The sequence below is a fragment of the Saccoglossus kowalevskii genome, chromosome 11 (assembly GCF_978046115.1).
Source record: "Saccoglossus kowalevskii chromosome 11, keSacKowa6.1, whole genome shotgun sequence".
Lineage (NCBI taxonomy): Eukaryota > Metazoa > Hemichordata > Enteropneusta > Harrimaniidae > Saccoglossus > Saccoglossus kowalevskii.
The window spans coordinates 15,212,580-15,235,014 of record NC_140651.1 but is presented as its reverse complement, the minus strand read 5'-3'; the positions used below and the strand labels follow the sequence as shown (position 1 = coordinate 15,235,014).

The following is a 22,435-nucleotide window of genomic DNA, read 5'->3' as shown; positions in this document are numbered from 1 at the left end:
TGTTAGCAACATAACACACCCTTGGGTAACGCCAACAAGGAGTAGATCGACTTAAAAATGCATATTTTGTTAACTGACAAGCACGATTTGCGTGTTACTTAAGTACCATATGGCAACTATAAAACACCAGTGCTGGCGATTTAATGACGTCATACACGGGTTTAATCCCTCATTACAATAGTATTACTTATATAAGTATATAATAAAACTGTACGCTTCATTTATTATATTATATTATATTATATATCGTAATATCTTGTATCACTATCAGAATAAACAGACAACAACAATGAAGAAAAACAGTACAAGTTTGTTAATAAATAAAATCAAATCTAGAATTTTGCCCTAGCAGAATAACATAAATTTAAAATAGATTAAAGCTATTATACAATAAATCACACATGTTAACCATAACATTACTTTTTATTATACATAATTCCATTCCTTCCGGATTAAGTACTAAGCCTGATGTATATTCTTATGAGCCCATGCGTAGCATTGATTTATGTTATATTACAGACAAAAACAAGAGGGTTTCGATTATATTTCTAGTAGTCGTGCTTACGGTAAGTATGGTATAACATACGAATTAACGGTTTAGCCTTTATATGTACAATGTATATATCTCTGCGAAATAGTTTTTAGTGAAAGTAATAGATACCAATGCAAACTTGTTGTGTTTTGCAGCTTGCTGTCTTAACACAGTCTATTTAGTGTTCTCTTAATTATAATGTATTGATCTCTCATTCTATAGTTGCATCGAATAATGGCGACAATTAGAAGTATAACGCTATGGTTATTTCTGTGTGGTCTTCTGCAAGTGGCATGCGCAGCGACCATCTCCAATAACATTAATTCAGATACGGTATTCACGAAGACCGAAAGTCCTTATGAGGTAACTGGTGACATCACGGTAGATGATGAGATCATTCTAACCATCGAACCTGGTGTAATCGTGAACTTCTATCCAGGGAGTAGTCTAGTTGTGCGTGGGGCGATTGTTGCCAGAGGAACTGACGCTGCTCGAATTACCCTAACGTCTTCACAAGGTAACTTTGATACGGATTTGACTGAAGATTTCAGGTTAGCCTCAATTCGACTTGTTGATGGGGGAGGTTTGCACCAAGGTCGACTTGAAATCAACATCAACGGGAAATGGGGTACTGTAAGTAAAGATACCTGGGAACAAGCTGAAACAGATGTGGCATGTAGACACCTTGGTTTCAGTGGAGGTACATTATCGACGTCTCCTCCTGGAACTGGTAATATGTGGATTGATGATATTGATTGTACTGGTACAGAGGCTACATTATTTGAATGCATCAACTTATCTATTGGACAAGACGATTACGGTAAGTTTTGAATTGACGACATATTAAAGTGATCAGAAATACATCTGAGCTAATGTCATAGTAAAAGAGACGGGTCTCAAGTTGTTAAAAAATTAACGCAATTTCCCCTCAGGCTGTTTATGAATCTTTCTATTGCTGAATTTCGCACAACCGAATTGTATGTTAACAACAGTGTAACATAAAAATGCATGTAATCATGATTTCCACTTATGGACGAAAAATATCCACATTTTTATTATTTATGCAATTAGCAAGAACTCTATTTATCATTTTTAGTGCCAGTTTATTGCGATTCTAGTAGTTTTTAATGGTCATTATGTTATATTTTTTCTCATTCATGCAAACGTTTCTGTAAGCTAAACAGTGTTGTCTTTTGCAATGCAACTTTTTTCAATTGATTTCGTGTGTGTCAAGGTTCTAGAGAAATCACCTTACAAAGAATTGTCTTGTATGAATAGTAGTGTAACTCAAGTAAGTTACTGGAAAAATTACTTTGTAGTCACGAGTTTTCGTTGATTACCGTGATCTGACAGGGAACTGGATGATCACACGAGACACTGCAAACAGCGCAGTGTTGTATTACACGTTGAGTTTTATTACTTATGTTTGTGAAGATTGTGAGATCTCGTGGATTGTGTGATGCACTTTTAGCCTTTAGGCGAGTTGGACTGTAAAGTGCTGCGCCTGTGGATAGCGTGAAGAAACTGTAGGCTGTGTTGTGTTCTGTTGTCATAACGATTCGCCTATATCGGTCCATGAATGTTTCAAGATACCACACCATTCAAAAGAGTTTCAAGGGAGTTTAATTTTTTTTTCAAACTTTCAGGTTGTCACTAGCACTCGGCAAACGTTACTGTCCACAGTAACTCCAGCCAAAGCTTAAAGTCTTTCGATATGTGTGTTTGCTGGCTTAGTATTGTTTTTTTTTTTTTCGGTTCAATTTGAATACATTTATGCATGATTTTAGAGTTCAACTAGATGCACGCATGTTGCATAAACGTATACCACAGAAGTCATCAGGAGATATACAGATAATCCCTCTGGAAGTTAGTCTGACAAAGTAAATTTGACGAGAGTCGCTATTTCGAAATGAGTTTGCTGCGATCGCGTCTAAGTTACAAAGCAACATTTATAAGTTTTCTTTGATGCGAACACCAAATCGATTCGCCTTCCGTTGAGAAAACATCCCTCAAACACAGATACAGTATTTGTACATTGATTTGCTGCAACTTTGAAAAATTAACATGTAATTTATTAACTATTCTAGTGACCTTTGGTACTAACATCATGTCTTACATGATTGTTTTTTTTTTTAAAAAAGCCAAAGGTCGACTTATGCAAAAATTGAATTTACAGTGGGCGGCACAGGTATCGCATAGCAAATGTAGTGTGACGTATCCACCAAATGCACATACAAAACCGGGGAAAATAACCGGGGGATGAGGGCCAAATATCCAACAAAACAAGTGTGCCTTCCAAACACTAACCGGATTTGCACCAGCTAATTTAGGAGTATCCGCTAGAATACACCCGAGTCATTACAATTTTATTGTTTTATATGTTAATTTCAAAAAACAAATTTGTTGAATTTTTCGCGTCGACTCTAGATTTTTGTAAAAGAAGAAGTTATCAAAAAATCCCATAAAATTGCTACGACTTGCACTGTTTGCTGTTTTTTCACGGTATGTTTTATTACTTTCACAGATCACACTCGTGACGTCGGATTAGAGTGTACAGGTTCCCAGAATAGAGTCCTCCAGCACAATTACTGGAGAGGTATCATCTTCACCGGCTTGTCGCCACTAGTTACATCATTACTGCAGAACGTGGACATATCCTTCACATCCGGGACCCAACCGTCCGACATAGCTGGATCAGTCGAAGTTGAAGGAAACCCACCAACATTTGAAAATGTTAACATAACCAATTGTTTGACCAGTGGAATACTTGTTTCTTCATCACCAAACAGCGTATCAATACAAGACACTGTTATATACAACTGCATGAATGGAATTACAGTTTCTAGTGTTGATGGGAGTATTGATATCACAAGTGTCAGTGCATTATCGAATCATGGTTATGGTATTCTAATATCACCTTCAGGTAATCGACCATGCTTATTCTGAATCATAACCCCACTGCATCCACACAATTAACACAGTTAATCATAGAGTCAGTACATTGTATTACAATCTGCGTTGGCAAACCGTGGGTCCACAATACCTGTGAGTTCACCATTTCGTCATGAGAAATGCTATTTGAATGATCGCAATGCTTACCGAGTGTTTAAATCACGCATGTTAACATATCTCATACATCATTTTCCGACTTGATCGGACGTATTGTAATGTACAACTTAGATTAACATTTTACTTTAAAGGATTTGAGTAAACCAGTTTCTTATGTTCATAATTGTATACAATACAATACAATACAATACAATAGAACAATGACAACTCCATGCATTTTGCCAAAATGAGTGATTTCGCAAAGCATTCGTATAGGATGCATCATTATGGAATGCTATTTGCATATTGAAATCTAGTCTCCATCTTTCCTTCTATATACCTGGAGCCTCAGGGGAGAGCATTGCGGAACAACAGGGAACATTTACTATAAAAATGGTGTGGCATAGTTGGGATAATTTGAAGTCAGTTTGCAATAAAATTAAAATTAATCGAAAAAGTAATATGTTTAGTGATTGAAAGTGATTGCGATGTTCTACCAACGACTGTGACCAACAGAACACGAATCAATTTCTGACTAGTTTTGTTTTACTTTACAGGAATCGTGAGCAGTAACCTAGTTGTATCTATCAGTGAGGGTCTGTTGGAAAACAATGGACGGTCTGCCATAACATACGATACCACTGTAAGCACTGAAGGCAGTGTCAGAGTTGACGTAAAACATTCACAGATAAATAACAATGGAATGCTTGCGCCCCCAACGCCAGATGAATGCAGTGCAGCCATTACCTTGAACGCAGGCATCACTGAATTCAATATCTCAGCCAATCGTTTTATCGGAAACCAGCTTGGCGCTGTGAGTATATACACTGATAATATTGAAACCGCGCAGGCAACACCTACCACGTGCATCTACAACAATTACTTTGAAGGAAACACAGGCGGCGAGGTGATCTTTCTAGAATCTGAACAAGAAAGTGGTTTGGTAAATATTCACGATAATACGATCATAAGCAATGATCTGGGCGAGGGTAACAGCGTGCTAAGACTGCACAATGTAGTTTCTTATGTTGTGAATAATCTTCTTGTGTCCAACACTGGTCTCTATACTCTGCACTGGTCGCATGACACAGCACCGATCGGATGGCAAGAATGTTACAACAATTTGCTACTTTACAATAGCGGCAACACTCCGGGTAGAAAACTAACCTTGGTGACAACAGGAAGTGGGATCGGTTTCTATAACAACCATTTCGAAAATCCTTCAAACGATTACGAGTTCAGTGGGGAAAGTGGAACCACAAATGCACTAATTGACGCCACTGAGAATTGGTGGGATAGTGTGTATGGAGAGGACATCAGAAAGAAAATTCGAGATGATAATGTTATCATCGGTTTTCCGGATGTAGTGTTCACGCCATATCGAATGACGTCACCAGTCATAAGTGGTAAGTATAACATGATTTGAACACAGTTATGTTGAAATTGAACGGGGAACAAAATACTAGTAGATAATTCGTCTGGAAAACAAAATATAAAAAAAGTATAACATGATTTGAACACAGTTATGTTGAAATTGAACGGGGAACAAAATACTAGTAGATAATTCGTCTGGAAAAAAAAAATTCATTGGTACATCATGGTGAGGACCAATGACAGAACAATATTTTCCTTCACTTAGTTTTTGTGCTATTTTTCATGAGAAATGTAATTTATTTCCACTGTGTGAAATATTTTTTTATTGATCCTTGCATGATTTTCTTTCTGTGCATTAATTTATTGTTTTATTTCCAATTCTGTCATCGCCCCCCCAAAAGTGCTTATGGTTCACCATATATTCAAGCTAGTCACAAACATGTTGTCATATTTGCATGTATGTTTGTTAATCTGTCGACTTTGGTGTTCACAGATGCGTGTCCAATCGGCTATGTTTTATATGGTAGTAACTGTTATGGTCTAAACGGTGGATCACTGTACATCGATGATGCTAGACTTAAGTGTATGGTATGTAAAGTACAATGTTAATGCGATATCTCACTGTGAAACCACATAAGTACATTTGATTGCCAGGGAAAAAAATATCCTCGTTTGTATAAATCTAAAATGGCCGCCACACAAAAAAATATTCAATACGATATGTGGGGTTACCGTGCACTCCAATAAACCACTCTTTAGTTTGCATAGTTCGATTAAATATGAAGTATTAGATATACAAATAATTTGTTACAAACCTACTTATTCACACTAAACCCAAAATTATAAATATGTCAACAAGATATCCTTCGTGAGATTTTCGCAATGATGATTTATACTACCCATATTATCGAAAAGGAATGATAGCTTGAAAATTTACAAAGCTATTTGTATAGAAGAAAAAGGAGGCCGGAACATAAAATATTTTGTTTGCCCTGTAAAGCGAGAGAATATGGATGATATACACAAAACAGACCAAACTGAAACACACATGATGTAATGCAAGCAACGATGAAGTGTGACAGGTATTTTTGATGGTTAAAAACCTTTCACTTAGGTAACCGGGATTCGGTCGTTTCCACGCTAGGCTGACAAAAGACACACACAAACTTCATTCATGTTCCCAACGATTCTCTGCCAAGTCCCTGGTTTTCATCCAAGACAGCATTAAATCACTCTTTATTTCTTGTCACTCCTTAACCAATTACAATCAGTATAAGGGACTCCAAGGCCTTGCCTTCAAACAAACAACCAATCACATGAAAGTTTTACGCATCATAATCAATTAATTACTCGTCAAGCTATCTAGAAAAACACTACTATATATTGTCAACACTAACTAATATTTATGGGGTAATAGTCTTGCACTAACATTCCACAAAGATACCGCCTAAGTTAGAATCGCAAACAAAATTGGTTTAGGTTTACAGCTACTGTATTGTATCTTAAAAACTGCAGAGTCATAAGATGTTTTTGGTTGATTTCGACTAGCTCGCCATCTGGCCTTGTCATTAACCTTTGTCAGTATATGTCATGGCAACCACTGTCAAACTGACTGAAATATAAATCATGACAGAAGTACGAATGAGCAAGATATGGCAGTGAACGGAAATTCACCTATTGTGGTGCAGACTCGTACGCTGAAAACATTGGTAAAAAAGGATACATTCAATCAACTTGTGACTGTGTTCTGCATTACTGTGAAATGACTGATCATTTCAACTTCAAAATGGTATTTGACCTATGTTATAGAATTTCCACTATAAACCTGTATTTAATGTCGGAGAAATCAAACACACAAACAAATTATTTATACCGTATAACACGGATTGATTGCTGAATATTGACAATTTATCAGGAACACGGTATGAGACTTAGTATTCTGTATATCACTTAAATAATCTTGTTCATTTCAGGAGTTGGGAGGTACTCTGCCGACTTCATCAGATAATACAGATGTGTTGGCCTTTCTAATGTTCCATGGGCCTAAATGTGCCACACAGGTTCAAGTGTGGATTGACGACCAGCCAGTAAGTATAATAAGGCTTTAACCCAATTTCAATGTCACAGAATGTGAAAAATGTCTTTGCGTGCTTGGAATTGTGAAGGGTATCCAGGAATTCAGGTGGAGCATCGATGCAAACGCCTCCATGGTATTAGTGAATTTCGAGTACTGACTTATAACAATATAACAACTTAATATTACTCATCGTTTTACTACTGTATATACCGCTTTGCAGGGGTGCAGTGTTCTGACAATTAGTTTCCCAACTAGTAGTAGCATCGAAGCCGTAGATTGTTCTGATAAACATCCATTTGCAGTTGTTTGTAAAATACCAAGTAAGTAAGTTTTAACTCTTTAATTTGTTCACGTGTTTTTACAACAATAATTGCAATAGAATACCACGATTGTATGACTGTGTCTTCCTGCTCTAATCATACAATAATTTTAAATTCTTAAAACGTATGAGTGTTTTTGTTTGTATTTACATAGCGGCGGATACTTGCCCCTCGATATGTTCACATAACGGGATCTGTGTTGATGATATTTGTCTGTGCCTCGGTGGATGGACTGGGGATGATTGCTCTTCGTTCCACTGCAGAGATGTCAACGAATGTTCTGGCCATGGAACCTGTGTCGGTCCCAACACATGCAAATGTATAAATGGATGGCAGGTAACTATGTGGGCAGGATGAAATGAGTTTAAATTAAATTCAGATTTCATCTTAATGTGGCTGGTTTACAAAATATGTAAAACAGTAGATGGGTGTAAAAAGTGTACGTTATCGTGCCTACTGGCTCCTATGACATTTGCAAGTGTGCCAATACAGAATAGGACAGTTTTTTGGGGGTGGGGGGGGGGGCAAGTCATGTGACTCTTCCTCTCGCTGTCACTCTCAGCGAGATCTCGGCAGCCATTTACGAATACATTTTATTCAGTGTTTTCATTCTCATCATATGTAATCGCACTTAAGTTTGACGAATTGTTGTTTCATACGCTATAACAATGTAGGGTAGAGATTGCTCATATAGCTATTGTGATTCCATTGACGAGTGTGAAGAATGCTCTTCATCGACCGGATGTGGCTGGTGTGACACAACGTTGAGTTGTGCATCCGGAGATGGAAGTGGCCCGGATGAAGGCAGCTGTCCATCCTGGTTTTACTATTCATGCATCACAATACGCGATGCTTCTGATTGCAGTGACAAAATAAAGGTGTGTATAATTTAATTGTGTTGTATATTTGATGTATGCACATATGCCTGAAACCTCCAAGTTTTGTCCTTGTGATTATCTTTAGTCCTACTGGTTTACAAGGCCGTAGGAAACAAAAATTAGTTGGTCCGGCCATCCATCGAGGGCTGTGGGCCCGAGGCGTAAGATGACGTGGGACGAAGGACCATGTCTACTGGGGGGGGGGGCGTGCAGAAGTAGTCCGGCCATAGCCGGTACGGTTCCTACGGTCTTGGTTAACGTATTGCGATGGCCATAGGAAACTGATTAATTTATTTTCACTTCTTGTCTAACAATTAATGATACCATAGTTAATGTCACCCGTAATTACCCAGTGAATGCCGCAAATATTTAGATGCATTTCTCATTTGTAACTATTTGTCTATAACGTTTTTGATAATTTTGAGCCAAATGGACATAATTGTTCATTGGGTACAGGTTTGATCAACATTTTTGTCAAAAATAGCATTCTTTCAGACAAAGGTGATAAAAAATGAATTTAGCGGACAAAATATTCTAATAATTGTATGTTAAATATATTTAATATATGTTATTTTATTATATTTTTTGTTCTTACAGATCATCAATTGCGAAGGAAATCAATGTGCTGTTTCGACTGGGAATTACTTTCCTGGCAGTTGCCCGACCTGCTATGACGTGGACCACTGTTACAAGGATACAGTAGGTTATCATTATTGTTACAATATATCATGTGACAATTCATAACATCCTTCACGAGCTAAGTACGAATGTTCAATGTTACTTCCGGCGAAACAAGGATTTATATACAGTTGGTCGGTCATACATAGCGAAATTCAAAAATATGCACTAGCGTGAAGAATTATAAAAAAAGTAACTTTTTTATATACATGGTCCTCACCGATGCTAGCGCCTTTATTTTTAAATGTATGCTACTTCATGGTTAATACTTATCATATTCACCAAAACGCTCATAATATCAGCTACAATAATTGTATGAAGGCAAGTCGGTCTCAAATCTGATTTGTCTACGGCAGACCATGGACGTCTAACATAAATCATTCTAAAGCGTCATTTGATATATCGTAAGCTATTCTCATTTTTCAAAACACTTAACGATATTTTTGGCCTCTATATCGTCAGTACGTATTGTAGTTATAATTGCAGTTTTGTGTGGATAGTGAACCAATTAGTTTCTTCGTGTTTTTTTGATAATATGATGTGTTTCTTTGTGTAAAGATTGTTGTATTATATTTTCAGCCCACTGGTTGTCGGGGCTGGGACGAGGCTGTGTGCCCTGGCGGTATCCTACATCCAGACTATTCAGATACAACACGCGTCCAGAATTCTGTCTTAAATAGTAATGTGAAACTGATCAACGAAGGAGATGCCATACTGTACTCGTGTCCAGCTTTGAACGCTAATGATGAATCGGACGATTCGTTGTTGATAGTCACTCAAGAAACCCTGGATATCGCTGAGGGCGATATCATTGCAAGTATACAATCGGATGGAATATTACATGCAGTGTTGGGTATCACACAGATGGGTAAGTTCTTAGAAAAGGGTCGTCATCTGCGCACGCGCTGGAAGTTCATCTCGTTCGAAAGATGAATTTGAACAAAATTGGAATTGTGCTTGAAAATGTGTTTGTTTGTCGACATCAACAAATACGTAGCTTCATTCACTGTAATACTTTTCACAAATATTACTTTCCGTCTTTCCACAGAAACTTACACACTTATTCTAGGAAAACCTGCTCCACTGGAAGACGTTATTGCATATGCAAATTTCAAACAGGATGTAGAAGTGATACAGATAGAAGACAGCCTCGTACACGAGAATGCAATCAGTGATAGTATAGCATTAGGGTTGATAAATGGGGAGACCGTCGTTGATGGCAGCATACACATAATAAACGAGGGCAAGTAATAATAATAGTATATTCAATATCGATGTCACAACAGGAGAAGTGTTCAATGCCTTACGAAACAAAAAAAGGTTGTTCGGTCCATTATAGGTCGATCAATCTTAACAAAATAGAGAACTGTAATAGAAGACCTGCGTTACCAAAGAAGCTTTGATTTGAGTTTATTGTGTGATGTATTAGTGTATAATATAGCAAAATCAAAAGCACTGATGTTATTGAAATCATTACCAAATATTTAGAAATTTTAAAAATCCACATTTGATTAATGCCACTAGTTTTATAAACGATGTCACAATGCCGACCAACACATTTTTAATAGTATAAGTTATATTATTGTAAATAATTGCGATAACCGCTAAGTCGTACATCTACTCGGCCCGCCTAAAACCATTGTTTGTGAGGTACTTCCTAAGTTGTGGGTATCCAATACAAACTATGTCGAGATTTATAAATACTGTTCAGTGGAATACAAACATGAATGACTGTTGTATATTTTTTAGTCAGATAAGGTAGAGAGAGGATCATTTCCATTCAAATGAAGTTTTAATTCATCCATTAGGCACTGAATGTAATCGTACATACAGACGAAAAAAATGTTGTCTGGTATTATGCAAGGTGTCAAGACGTTTTCGGAATGACGAAAAATCTAAAACAGATGACTGCTTAGAAGAACTGTAAATGTCAGGGTCGGATCTCGGGTTCTGGAACAGGGGGGGGGGGCGATAAGTTGACCGAAGGCCAAGTTCGCGAGCGCCCTCAAAATACGCCACTGTATGTTATGTTAATTTAGATGCGTTAAATGAGATTCCATCTCTAATATGTTCTATGATAAAAAAGCAGACATAGTACTCACTGGTGTTTTGAAAAAAAATAGAAAAATATTAAATATACTTTGATATAATTTATATAATTTGATTTTATAACTCCCACCACAGAGCTCTAAATATATCTCAATTGATCTTATAGCAACTGAGGTTTACAAATGTCTTGGTAATGTTTACGAACTCGAAGTGGACAACTCTAAGAGAACTGTAAAGACGTTTTTCATTGTTCATCCGGATACTGTGATATTCCAAGAGGGCGACATCGTAGTATCGAACCACTCCAATGGTTTCTTGGCCGACGTTGTTGACATTGACGACAGCGAGATGAATGCGACATTTGTGACAACGCAGCTTACGCATTGTAGTAGTGCAACAAGTTTCCAGCCAAGGTGAGTTGTACTGGTAACATCAGCCAAATGAATAAATTACATATTCATGATTTAATAGATATCCCGCAATGATACTTTTGGGGCGGACATCCGAGCATTTTCACCGCCTGGCAACCATCACGGTGAAAAGAAAGGCCGAAAACTCGCAGAAAACGGTACTTTGAGATGGATGCTGAGACTCCCCTGAACAGTGTAACAAGGTCACCCCGTGTTTTCTTGAATTTAGTTATTTTCACCGGCTTTTCGACCGGCGTTCTTCAGCAGTCCATAGAAATACATGGTACAGTGATGCGCGTCATAGCAACGTAGAACGTTTCGTGACGTACTCCGCCCGAGGGATATGTATAATCAGATTTGGTTACTAATCGCATGTAACTGTCCAATCAACTTTTTGATCGATCATTGGATCATCTAGAATTTACTAAAAGTATAACGCATAAGTATAACTCTTCAAACATTGAAATTGCTAGTCTACTATATCGTCAAGTTGCAGGTGTGTGAATTAACATATTATGCAATTAAAACAATAGGTAGGTACTATATCGTCAATACTGAGTTGATATGTGTGTAAATATAAATATCGTACAGTCAATATATTTTGCATGAAAGACGGAAAAACAAACTGTCAAATAAGTATATAAATTAGTAGGGTGGCTGTAGCACAATGATAAACACGTACCGTAACGATACCCCAAAACGTACACACAGGTATTACTCTACAGTAATATTTTCTCGTGACATGTTTATAATACATGGTTATTCGTTATTATATTAGAGTTAAGACAGAGATACACGATGCTACTGGGAGTGAAGTCATTGTTGATCTCGTATGCAGTGGAGGAAATAAAATACCCGGACTCCTTATTCTAGAAAATATTCCTTCGTCGGATCTAGATATCGTTGTAGGTGATACGGTAATTGGAATGTCAAGCAGTGCGTTTCTTGGAAAGGTAATGTGTTATTTTGTCTGTAACATTTTTTTTTGAAGGATTGATGTTTGTTATCAGTTAACGTTGCACATCATCGTTTGGCGTTCACTGACACACTTTCTTCTGTTGATATGTTGTTTAGCATTCCCACCGTACAGCACATGGATGATCGTTTTGTTTTAGTCTCATAAAATATGTTTAATAACAACGTCGTGTATTGTTAATAGGTCGTGAATTCTCGTATTTATGATGGTCGTGTGTTTATTGAACTCCTTGAAATATCCACCAACGACGACCTTTTGTACGTAGACGTTGGTGGCCTTGTACCAGTACGAAGACGTAAACGAAAAGAATTATCATGGAATCCGGAGTTTTCTTTATCAAATACATTCCCATTCGAAGTAGGTATACAATAAGTATTTGCATTTAATTCATTTAATTTTATGTTAGTGATGCATTAGTGTATGTGGCAGGTTGAAGTTGATGTTGGGTGTGGTATTTTTGCACCAATTGATACTCCAATACTATCGTGCCAAATCAGATTGACACACACACGTCTCGAGAATTATAATTCTACGTTTCGAATTATAACACATAATGATAATTTTGTTTCTACTAACCCTAACTCAGGATGGTCCAGTGACATTTAATGTTACTCCAAAAGTTGACTTCTCACCGACGTTCTCATTGAATTTTGATGTTAACTGGTGGGGAGGTATCACTCGTGTTGGTGTCGGGTTTGACGGAAAGCTCACAGCATCTCTGGAGACTGTGTTGAACTGGAATATGGCGTGAGTACTTGATTTCAGTTCCCACTGGACAGAATCTGAAAAGTAACATTTGGTTTCCGTCCATTCTACTGCTGTCTGTGCAGTCTTATATCTCTGACATGTTAATTCTTACATGGGTAATTTATTATGGAGTTTTAATTGGATTCATCCACATTTAATGCGTTGTTATGCAACATGTCAGTAATTCTGTTCCAAAATTAGTACAAATGCAAATTATAATAGACCACATATTTTATTGTCATTTTTTGGTATCAATGCATTTTTAGTTAATGTTTTGGGGGATAATATAAAGATTTTTGGTCAAACAAGTGAATGAAAATGTGATATTTTTTTCTGGTATTTGGACACACATGGAGCATTTTTGTTTAAAATTTGTACAAAGGCAAATTATATTGAAATGCACATTTTACTGACATTTTGTAGATGTATAGTGGTCCATGCTTTTTAGCTAGTATTTCTTAGACACAATATACAATATTTGTTGGTCAACAATTGAGGTGAAATAATTTTTTTATTTAAGCTGGTCTGTTTAGGGTCACAGACAAGATACACAATTTTGACAAGTAAATTGCTGGTAAAAATAACAATTTTGTAAAATACGTTACTCGATTTCTGTACTGTCTATTTTGTGTTTATTTTATTTTATTTTATTTTATTTTATTTTATTTTATTTTATTTTATTTTATTTTATTTTATTTTATTTTATTTAGAATTTATTTAATTATCAATCAAACTGAGTGCATGAGGTGAATAACACTTTAGTTACACGGTGTTGTGCGGGTCATATATCATGTTATATCTTATTAACCTCATGCGAATGCAAACTAAAACAATGATCTATATATTCTTTTGTCCCGAACGCGTTACCTATGTATTGTAAATGTATTGGAGCTTAAATGACTCCTACTATGTATTTTTTTCTTTCAGAGGTGACGCAAGCTGGTCTCATAATTTACTTGATATAACTGTAGGGAGATTCGTTATTCCCTACATATTTGTACCAGGGGTGTTCCAGTTTGTAGTCGATATCAAAGGTTCAGTAGGATATAAGGTAGATTTATTTCACGTTATTATAATTTGTTATCGTCTATTTACCCCAATTTCATCACAATTCCGGATTCCAGATATTAACAAAATTCAGAATTCTAATTTTGATACCACATAGACAAAATAGTAATTCTGTTGAGACCTTAAAATAGTGATTCAATTGATAGTGTTAGTTATTTCATATTAATCTCGTTCATTATACTGTCAGATTAAAATATTTTAAATAAACTAATTTGACATCTACATAATCTCACATTCAAAACAATACTTAATATGTTAATTCATATTTAGATAGAGGGTACAGTTACTGGAGAAGTAGGTGCATCGTCTAATCTAACTACCGGGGCAACATGGACGAAAGCTGAAGGTGTGCGACTCAACAGGCCCAAGGTATTGTGTAACTAAACATTGCGGATTTGCTATTTGAACCTGCCATTTAATACGTTTTTCATCATGCACATGTATCAATGTGAATTATTTTATTGCCAAATTAATTTAGTTTTGAAATCTACCTGTATATCAACGGATCTATCATAAAAATACGGGTATACCACTTCAGACATCAGCGAGTAAATGTGCTGTGAAATTATGTAGTTCAGCCCTGTCTTTGCTTGATGTGCATAAATTATATTGATGTGTAGTATATTCTCGATCTTCTTTAAACAGGTATCCTTTGAACCATTTGTGTCTGCCTCGGCATCATTCAACACAGCTGGGCTTGCAAGTGCAGTTGCAGAAGCAGCTATCGTACCACAGTTCAATGCACAACTACCACCACAAGGCGTGAACCTGCAGAAGTTAACGAAGAAGCTTCCAAAATGGATGAAACAGTTACTTCGTAAGTGTGACATTTAAAAATATATTAAATGAAAGTTAAGTGAAATATATTAAGTGAAAGTTTGAATAGACGATGGATTAAGGAAATTAATCATGAAAGTAAAAAAAACAAAACAATTATTCAATACAGTTTAAGCAGTCTATTTAAGGACTAAATAATGAAGAACAATGGAACGAGAAACTGTTTAATGAGTTGCGGAAACCTAGGGGAACTTACAACGTCTAGAAAATTCAAATCGCACATTAAAAAACTTTTATATATATTTGTAAAGGAAGAAGCGAAACCTGGTATTTGTTAAAGTACCATTTCATGATGCATGGAATATATTATTATTAAGTTCAACAATATGATGTATCCATTACAGAAAGACATTCGTAGATGTAGATATGACCATAATTGGAATTCTGAACAACTATTTTTCTTTTCGTGTGTTTCGTTCAATCATAAGCATGCTCCAGTAGTATTTTCTTTGTATGGAATAAATTATTATCATTATTTAGTAAAATGATGTCCCATTTCAGCTAACGATGACTCTGGTATTGCAACAACCAATGACGTTGAAATAACTTTAGGCATAGCAACAACCATCAAAGGTAAAGTGTCTGCATCACTGTGTAGTGGGAAGTGTGCAGACCCTGATAAACAAGTGAGAGTGGATGTTGAAGGAGGTATACCAGCTATTACGGGTGATGCCAATTTTAAACTCTTCAAACTTGTCGACGAGTCCGTAAATTTATTCACGTTCCAGACTCCGGATTGGTATAACACAACTGGGTAAGTGTGCTCATATTAATGATGTTATTATCAGAAGATACGAGAAAAGGCATTTGTATTTTTCACGATATTATGCTAGTCAACAGTACAGATGATAGATGTAATATCACAACTCTAGTGTCCACTCTATGGATTCTGTAAGAATTTCTGTACCCATAGTGATTTTAGAACATAGTTCTTGACTGACCTAGTTCTTGAGGATCTTCCTAGGTCAGAAACCAGATGATATATTTGCCGGACCACTATAAGAATAGTGCAATATATGATTGTGATTCCTTTTGGTAAAACATAAAACAATTAATTTCTGCAGCTTCTACTGTTACTAATGTGACTGGTACTGTGACTAGGTGTCACATGGCGTCGTGTCAAAAGGATATGCCAAATGTTATGTGCTGTGATCGCCTGCTGAATCTAATGTAGTGTATCTATCTATAGCTTTGTTCCTCAGAGTTACCACGGTCACTATTCAGGTGTCTGCACGCAGTTTACATTCGACTAACGTGTGTAATCTCCTTAATGACAAATGGTTCTGCATAAGCATTATTATATTAATGTAAGAAAAATAACAAGATGACAGTACTCGTTGAGTAATGCATTCAACTTCTGCATAGCCAGAATAAAACAAATGTTTTGTCATGGTAAGCGAGGAGCCAATTTTTTGCAGAAACATGTGACTTGTTGGATTCTCTGGATTGCTTACACTGGCTATGGCACAAACAAGATTAAGCAATGAAATCTTGGAATAGCTTGCTATGTGGTCAAATTCATAATCGTCAAATAGAGTTTACCGATTCACTTCCTCCACTTAATAAATACTTAGGTTGGAAATCTGTTTCCTGCATGAACACCATATAAACATACTTCAGGTCTAATCATTTGCATGAATATTTTTCTGTATTCAAAACTTCATCATTTACTTCTTCCATGTGAATGGAAAACCCTCAGTATTAGTGTCTGAAATGATTAGGAACAAATGCCATTATAAACAAACCCTACCTTTCAAGGCATAGACCTTGCAAAGACTCTTGGAGCCATGCCACATTGAATGCTAAATTTACTACATTCTGAATAGATACATAGGTACCTGATGCACTCACTTTGTCATGTTCATAATCTAATGCATAACCATCTAGAGAAAAGAGAACCACTTGCATACAGTATATGGACCAGCTGACTACATTTCAAAATAACATTGGTGAATATTACTTAGTTGGTCATTGTCTACCTTGTGTATTTTGTGTGCAAATTTCTTTTAGCAGACCCGTCCAAAATAAGTTTACAGTCAGGGTGTTGTCATCATACATTCCTATTACAATACCAAAATTTACACACTGCCTTTAAATTGGTTGAACTGGTCACTGGGTTATGGCCATATTGGTTAGAGCCACATGGCATACCAGCAGAAAATATTCATCATCTGCCGTATCTAATAGTGTTTTAATAGATTTCAAAGCACAATAAATTCACGCACACTGAAAATTCACATCTGACAATAATTGGGGGTGGTTTATGAGCCATATGATTATATGTCACATATTTTGGTGGCAATTGTGATGTTTGCTCAAAGTTGTATTTAAGTTCTTGTTAGTTACTTCACAGTTAACGGTAGATTTCCATGTATTTACATAATATATAGCAAGCATTACAATAACTAGAACTTACAGCATAGTACTTTTTCACTGTAAGATTGCATTTTAAACTTTTTATATTGGCATCACTTGATTCTATAGGTATATTTTTCATCGATCCTACTGTGTATATGTACACATATCAATAATTGCATATTCGATTACACAATACAGCAGCAACGTCTAACAATCACTGACAAACATTGTGTTTTTCAACTATTTGTAATTTCAGTTGGTGTTTAGGTACTTTCCTGGGCTTGCCATGCTGTGTATGTTCGGACGGCATGCCTGGTATACTGGATTTAACCAATGGCGCGTGTACAAGGTGCAAATGCTGGTGTGATAACAGGAAGACAATTGGGGGATATTTGGTAATAGCAAACATAGTGCAGTATAATGAAACGTGTATGAATCGACATATTCTGTTCGTCGACGTTTTTTTTTTCAAAATGCATCTTTGTATGATGAAAATTTGTTTCACATTTGTTTTACAGAATGATGAAGATACATGTGTATGTGCATCTTGTCCAGATGGCACACCAATGCTTCCAGTGTATCCTGAATGTCCTTGCTTGTGTCCTGATGGAAACATCATGGCAATGAACGTTGATGGTACATGTCCTGTAAGTATATTTACTATGTTTAAATAAAATGCTCTTTCTGGTCGACATAATTGCAAAAGTTGTACACAGTACTCGTTTTATTGCACTGTCTTTTCACTATGTCTCTCTTGGTGGCAGTGCGTCATAGGAATTACCTCTTAACCTCAATTGACACACAACAAACAATGCGGCACCCACGCGGATTTAGGGAGAGGCGCGCCAGGCGCCACCCACTTCAGCCTCCAACAAAATTGACGAATCAATTGACAAACCCAGCCCACCGGAGCCTACGAAAGTAGGAGCGCCCCCTTAACGAATTTCTGGATCCACCAGTGGCACCCGCCGTGCGTATAGATTCCGAGAGATTCCCCACATGCTGTCAGCACGTACAAAAACGTGAACGTATCTTAGCATGCTTGCAGTCAGCATGTATAAGAAACATGAATAAGCGTATGACAGACTTATTTTAAATGTTCGATCTTGTTTAAATGGTGAATGCATATTAATGCAGTCAAACAATTTCCTGATAAATTGCTGTTGCATTTAGAATTGTGTATTAGGCATTTTGTTTGTGCCCCTTAAAATGTGCTCCATAGGGTCAACCCTTCCAATATAATATGAATTATAGATAATAGTAATAGCAGAATAGGGTACAAAATGCGTTCCCGTCCCAACCTATGCAAGATCTCTGGACTTTTTGCGCCTAAAATTGTTTTGAAACCACTAATCATTAAACAAATACAGTAGTTTCACTTTCTAAGACGTGATCATTGAACTCGCACAAATCATACTATTTGTAAAGGATTTTAATAGCATAGCTTGTGCAGTGTGTGTGCAGTGATTATTTTGACCTTATTCCTTCAGTGCATTTCCAGGACGAAGCGTGAACTTGACGGAGCAGTGTCACCTGTCGATTGCACATGTGACAAAGAGCTTATGCCTGGAACAACTGAAGACGGCTGTGTGTGTGTAGACGACTGTGCATGCACGGAAGATGAAGAGCCAGTACTCGTAGACGGTGAATGTGTTTGCAGGCCTCTATACATTTGTGGTATATCGTATGTGTGTGTTGTTGGAAGAAAGGGTGAATTTTGTACCGAACCGGAGTGTGCACCTTGTGCGGCATCCCCAGGTAAGTGTACTGCTCGGTGTTTTCCCCAACCTGCACCCATTGCATCATATGCTATAAATTCGTGTTGTGAACAATGCCGCTAACGTAAATGCTACACGTGGCATGATGTACATCGCTGTCGTACGTAATGTGTTGGCAATGTAGTTGATTGTTTTAATTTGTAACTATGTTGCTTTACATAATGTGCACAAGCGATGTTTATGTAACTTCATTCTTGTAATGATGTTTATACACTTGCTATATAAATTTAGAACAAATTTGAAAAGTCATTATTATTATATTGTATTAATTTATAGTGACTTAATGATGAATGTCATTTGTGTAAGCGTTCATAATAATTACGTGACTTGTCTCCTGACAGAATGTTCCGGACATGGTACGTGTGTTGCCTTGGATAACTGCAATGCCACGTGTAGATGTGATGAAGGATGGATGGGACTATGTTGTGACAGCAAATATACAAGTAAGGGGTCAATTTTGCTATTAAATTCAAAATCTAATCCCATTGACTGTTTCAGGCATTATATTGAATCATTACGTGTTTGTAATGGCATGTACTCTTGTTGTACTTGTAAGACAGGGTAGTCATGTGTGTTGATACATCAAAGAAAGTCTGTGCACTGGTTACGGCAAGGTAACACATCATCTAAACGAGATCTTCAAAAACTATTAAAGGTTCTCATTTCACATCAGTCGGTACTAATAATTTCAACATATTCAGACGCGTCATCACCATGACCTTTCAGTAAGATTAACTAACAGGACTACTATAGGCATGGTTTGTAGAGATAACAATATCTTCTAACTCCAGAAACAGTATGAATATCACAGTAATTAAATCACATGCGGGTAATTCGAAGGGTTTTGCTATTTTTGCTTAGGGAAACAGTTGAGATGTATTTAAACTATCACCTTACCCCAAATTGATAGAAGGTAGACAATATTCCTAACATACACAGATGCGCGTTAAAATATAGAATGACAGGTATTAATTTGGCAGACAAAACTGTTTATTGTCATTATTTCTAATTATCTCAACAGATTCAGGTCAACAACCAAATCTACCCGATGGTAAGTATCACCAAGGCAACTACAGACAATTTATTTGAAGGCAAACCACTTGAAATATTTTTTAGTAATGTCGTAGTAAGAAACGCTTCCAGAGAATACCCAATAACATGCAAGCACCATTAAAATAGACACAGGTTATTCAAATATGTGACGAAATACTACAAAGTTTATATGAAGCTGTTTTGTTTTTGTTTTTGTTTTTATGAGTAAAATAGTAATGATAGTGAATACAACATAGACGCAGATTTTGCCAGCGAGTATTCGCACAAGATTCCTGAAAAGCCAACTCCTCTAATTTCACAAATGTGTGCTTCCACATTCCATTAGGAGTGGGCCAAGGTGACCCCCACTTGAGAACGTTTGATGGACTCAAGTACGACTTCCAAGGATACTGCACATACACAATCGTGCGTAATAGTCCCAAATACGATGGAGTATCATTCGAGATAACAGCTGATTTCCGGAGTCAAAATCCACGGACTCCATATAAACCACCAACCAGAATGATAACCATCAACATTGCCGTTGAAGGAAAAGAGTTCATTCAACTGATGGAGGACAACACCATATTAGTACGTCAGTAATTTTACCCACATCTACGTTTTATGTTGCAGCTAAGCTATTTGTGTTATGTGAATTGACCTGAAACACAAATGGCCGCCGAAATGTCGTTGACAGCGAGAATCGTTTCATCCTTTCTCGTCAACGCGTCTACTGCTCTAACGTGACCGGAACAGTCGATTTACTGATAGGGGAGAATGGATCATAATTTTAGGGGGAACAACAAGTCTTGTGGCCCTCTTGCTGTCAACTAGATTTCGGCGGCGTCTGAAGTTTATTACCATACACAAGTTATAAACATGATTGATTGATTGAAAACATGACACATTCTGAAAGTTGCACCTTTGCTGGGAACATGTAAATATCAATATTGTTTCATACTACATGTTGATTGTTTTTGTAAATAAAAACAAAGCTGGACACATATTATAGAATATCGGTTGTAACTCGATTTTTATTTTCACAGGTTAATGGGAATAACATGTCAAATACCCATCCCCTAACACTTAGTAACAATTCAGTGCTTGTACAAACGGAAAATGGAGCATCTGTGGTGAACATAAACGAACCCGATATAACTATAACATGGAAAGGCAATATACACAAAGTTGACGTCATTCTACGCGATGATAATCTGAGAGGTAGTGTACACGGATTATTTGGAGACGCAGACGGTTCCCAAGACAACGATTTCCAGAAGCCAAATGGCGACATTGCAACTACTGCTGAGGAGTTTGGAAATAGCTGGCTGGTACCTGGAAGGTATGATACATAAAATTGATGTTTACAAACACCTACTTCAAATTTCGTTTCATAATATGTGCTAATATTTGATTTATATCATGTGTGATATAAACGCATTTTTTTCTCATATTATTTAATTTCAGTTGTCCAGCAAACTTGTAGCAGTCAAATAGAATTATTTAATGACAACAACTGTTGCGTTCCCTTGGAATCAACAGTTAGCTGAAGCAGGCTCGATTATATGTCTCATCTTCTATAGCAGTGCATTTGGATTGTAATTATATCAACGTCTAGCTTGTACTACACACCTGATCGACGATTTTTGTACTTTAGCGATGGTTTATAATATTTACAGCTATAAACTTCCTCCAGTAATATTCTATAACCATAGCGCGCTCAATGCGGGTATGAGGGAATCTAGAAGTGCGTTAGCGCTAGCATCATATTAAGCTTTTCTAAAGAACGGGCGCGCTCCTCTGTTCTAAGATGTACCATTCCATTATTTGCAATTGACGCTTTGATACTTGATGTTGGTGTTTCGTGAAAGTATTTTCAAGTTTGTTGAAATTAATGTAGGATAACTAGTTGCATGAATAAATGAAACTATATGATAATGTGTTTAATTCATTTTATAAATGTCAATGGAATGTATATATTTAAAAAAAATCATTGCGAAAAGCCAAATACTAAGATAACATTGAATCATTTGTTGTGACACGAAGCTAGAATTTGGCAATTAAAACATTAAAAAAAACTGTATCTCACACATGCAAGACGAGCTATCTAGCAAGCCTGGAGTGTCTGGACAGGACCATAGTGGTGAAAAAGACACAATCTGGTACCCGCAATACATCAGTGCTCCACACCTTACTTTAGGAAAGATAAATATATAATAAGTATAGTGTTTATAATTTAGACTACGGACAGGAGCCTAGCGGTGAAAAGAAAT

At 36.6% G+C, this 22,435-nt stretch overlaps 1 protein-coding gene across 1 annotated transcript; it reads left to right on the top strand.

Moving 5' to 3' along the window:
• Positions 1-729: 729 nt before the first annotated feature.
• Positions 730-22,100, top strand: LOC102805966 (uncharacterized). Its single transcript, XM_006825947.3, has 27 exons — positions 730-1,352; positions 3,057-3,455; positions 4,138-4,986; positions 5,448-5,542; positions 6,928-7,041; positions 7,252-7,351; positions 7,506-7,687; positions 8,026-8,229; positions 8,827-8,928; positions 9,487-9,775; positions 9,956-10,150; positions 11,123-11,369; positions 12,145-12,319; positions 12,526-12,699; positions 12,929-13,089; positions 14,017-14,140; positions 14,428-14,526; positions 14,803-14,974; positions 15,496-15,748; positions 17,609-17,747; positions 17,871-17,999; positions 18,843-19,110; positions 19,472-19,573; positions 20,152-20,181; positions 20,509-20,753; positions 21,209-21,504; positions 21,630-22,100. The coding sequence occupies exons 1-27, from the start codon at positions 767-769 to the stop codon at positions 21,646-21,648; spliced, it is 5,748 nt and encodes a 1,915-aa protein (XP_006826010.1). The 5' UTR covers positions 730-766; the 3' UTR covers positions 21,649-22,100.
• The last annotated feature ends 335 nt before the right edge of the window (positions 22,101-22,435 follow it).

Coding starts and splice junctions, on each gene's coding strand:
- LOC102805966 (XM_006825947.3), top strand. CDS start 767: ATGGCGACAATTAGAAGTATAACGCTATGGTTATTTCTGTGTGGTCTT. Junction 14,141..14,427: donor AAGGTTCAGTAGGATATAAG/GTAGATTTATTT, acceptor ATTCATATTTAG/ATAGAGGGTACAGTTACTGG. Junction 15,749..17,608: donor GATTGGTATAACACAACTGG/GTAAGTGTGCTC, acceptor TTGTAATTTCAG/TTGGTGTTTAGGTACTTTCC.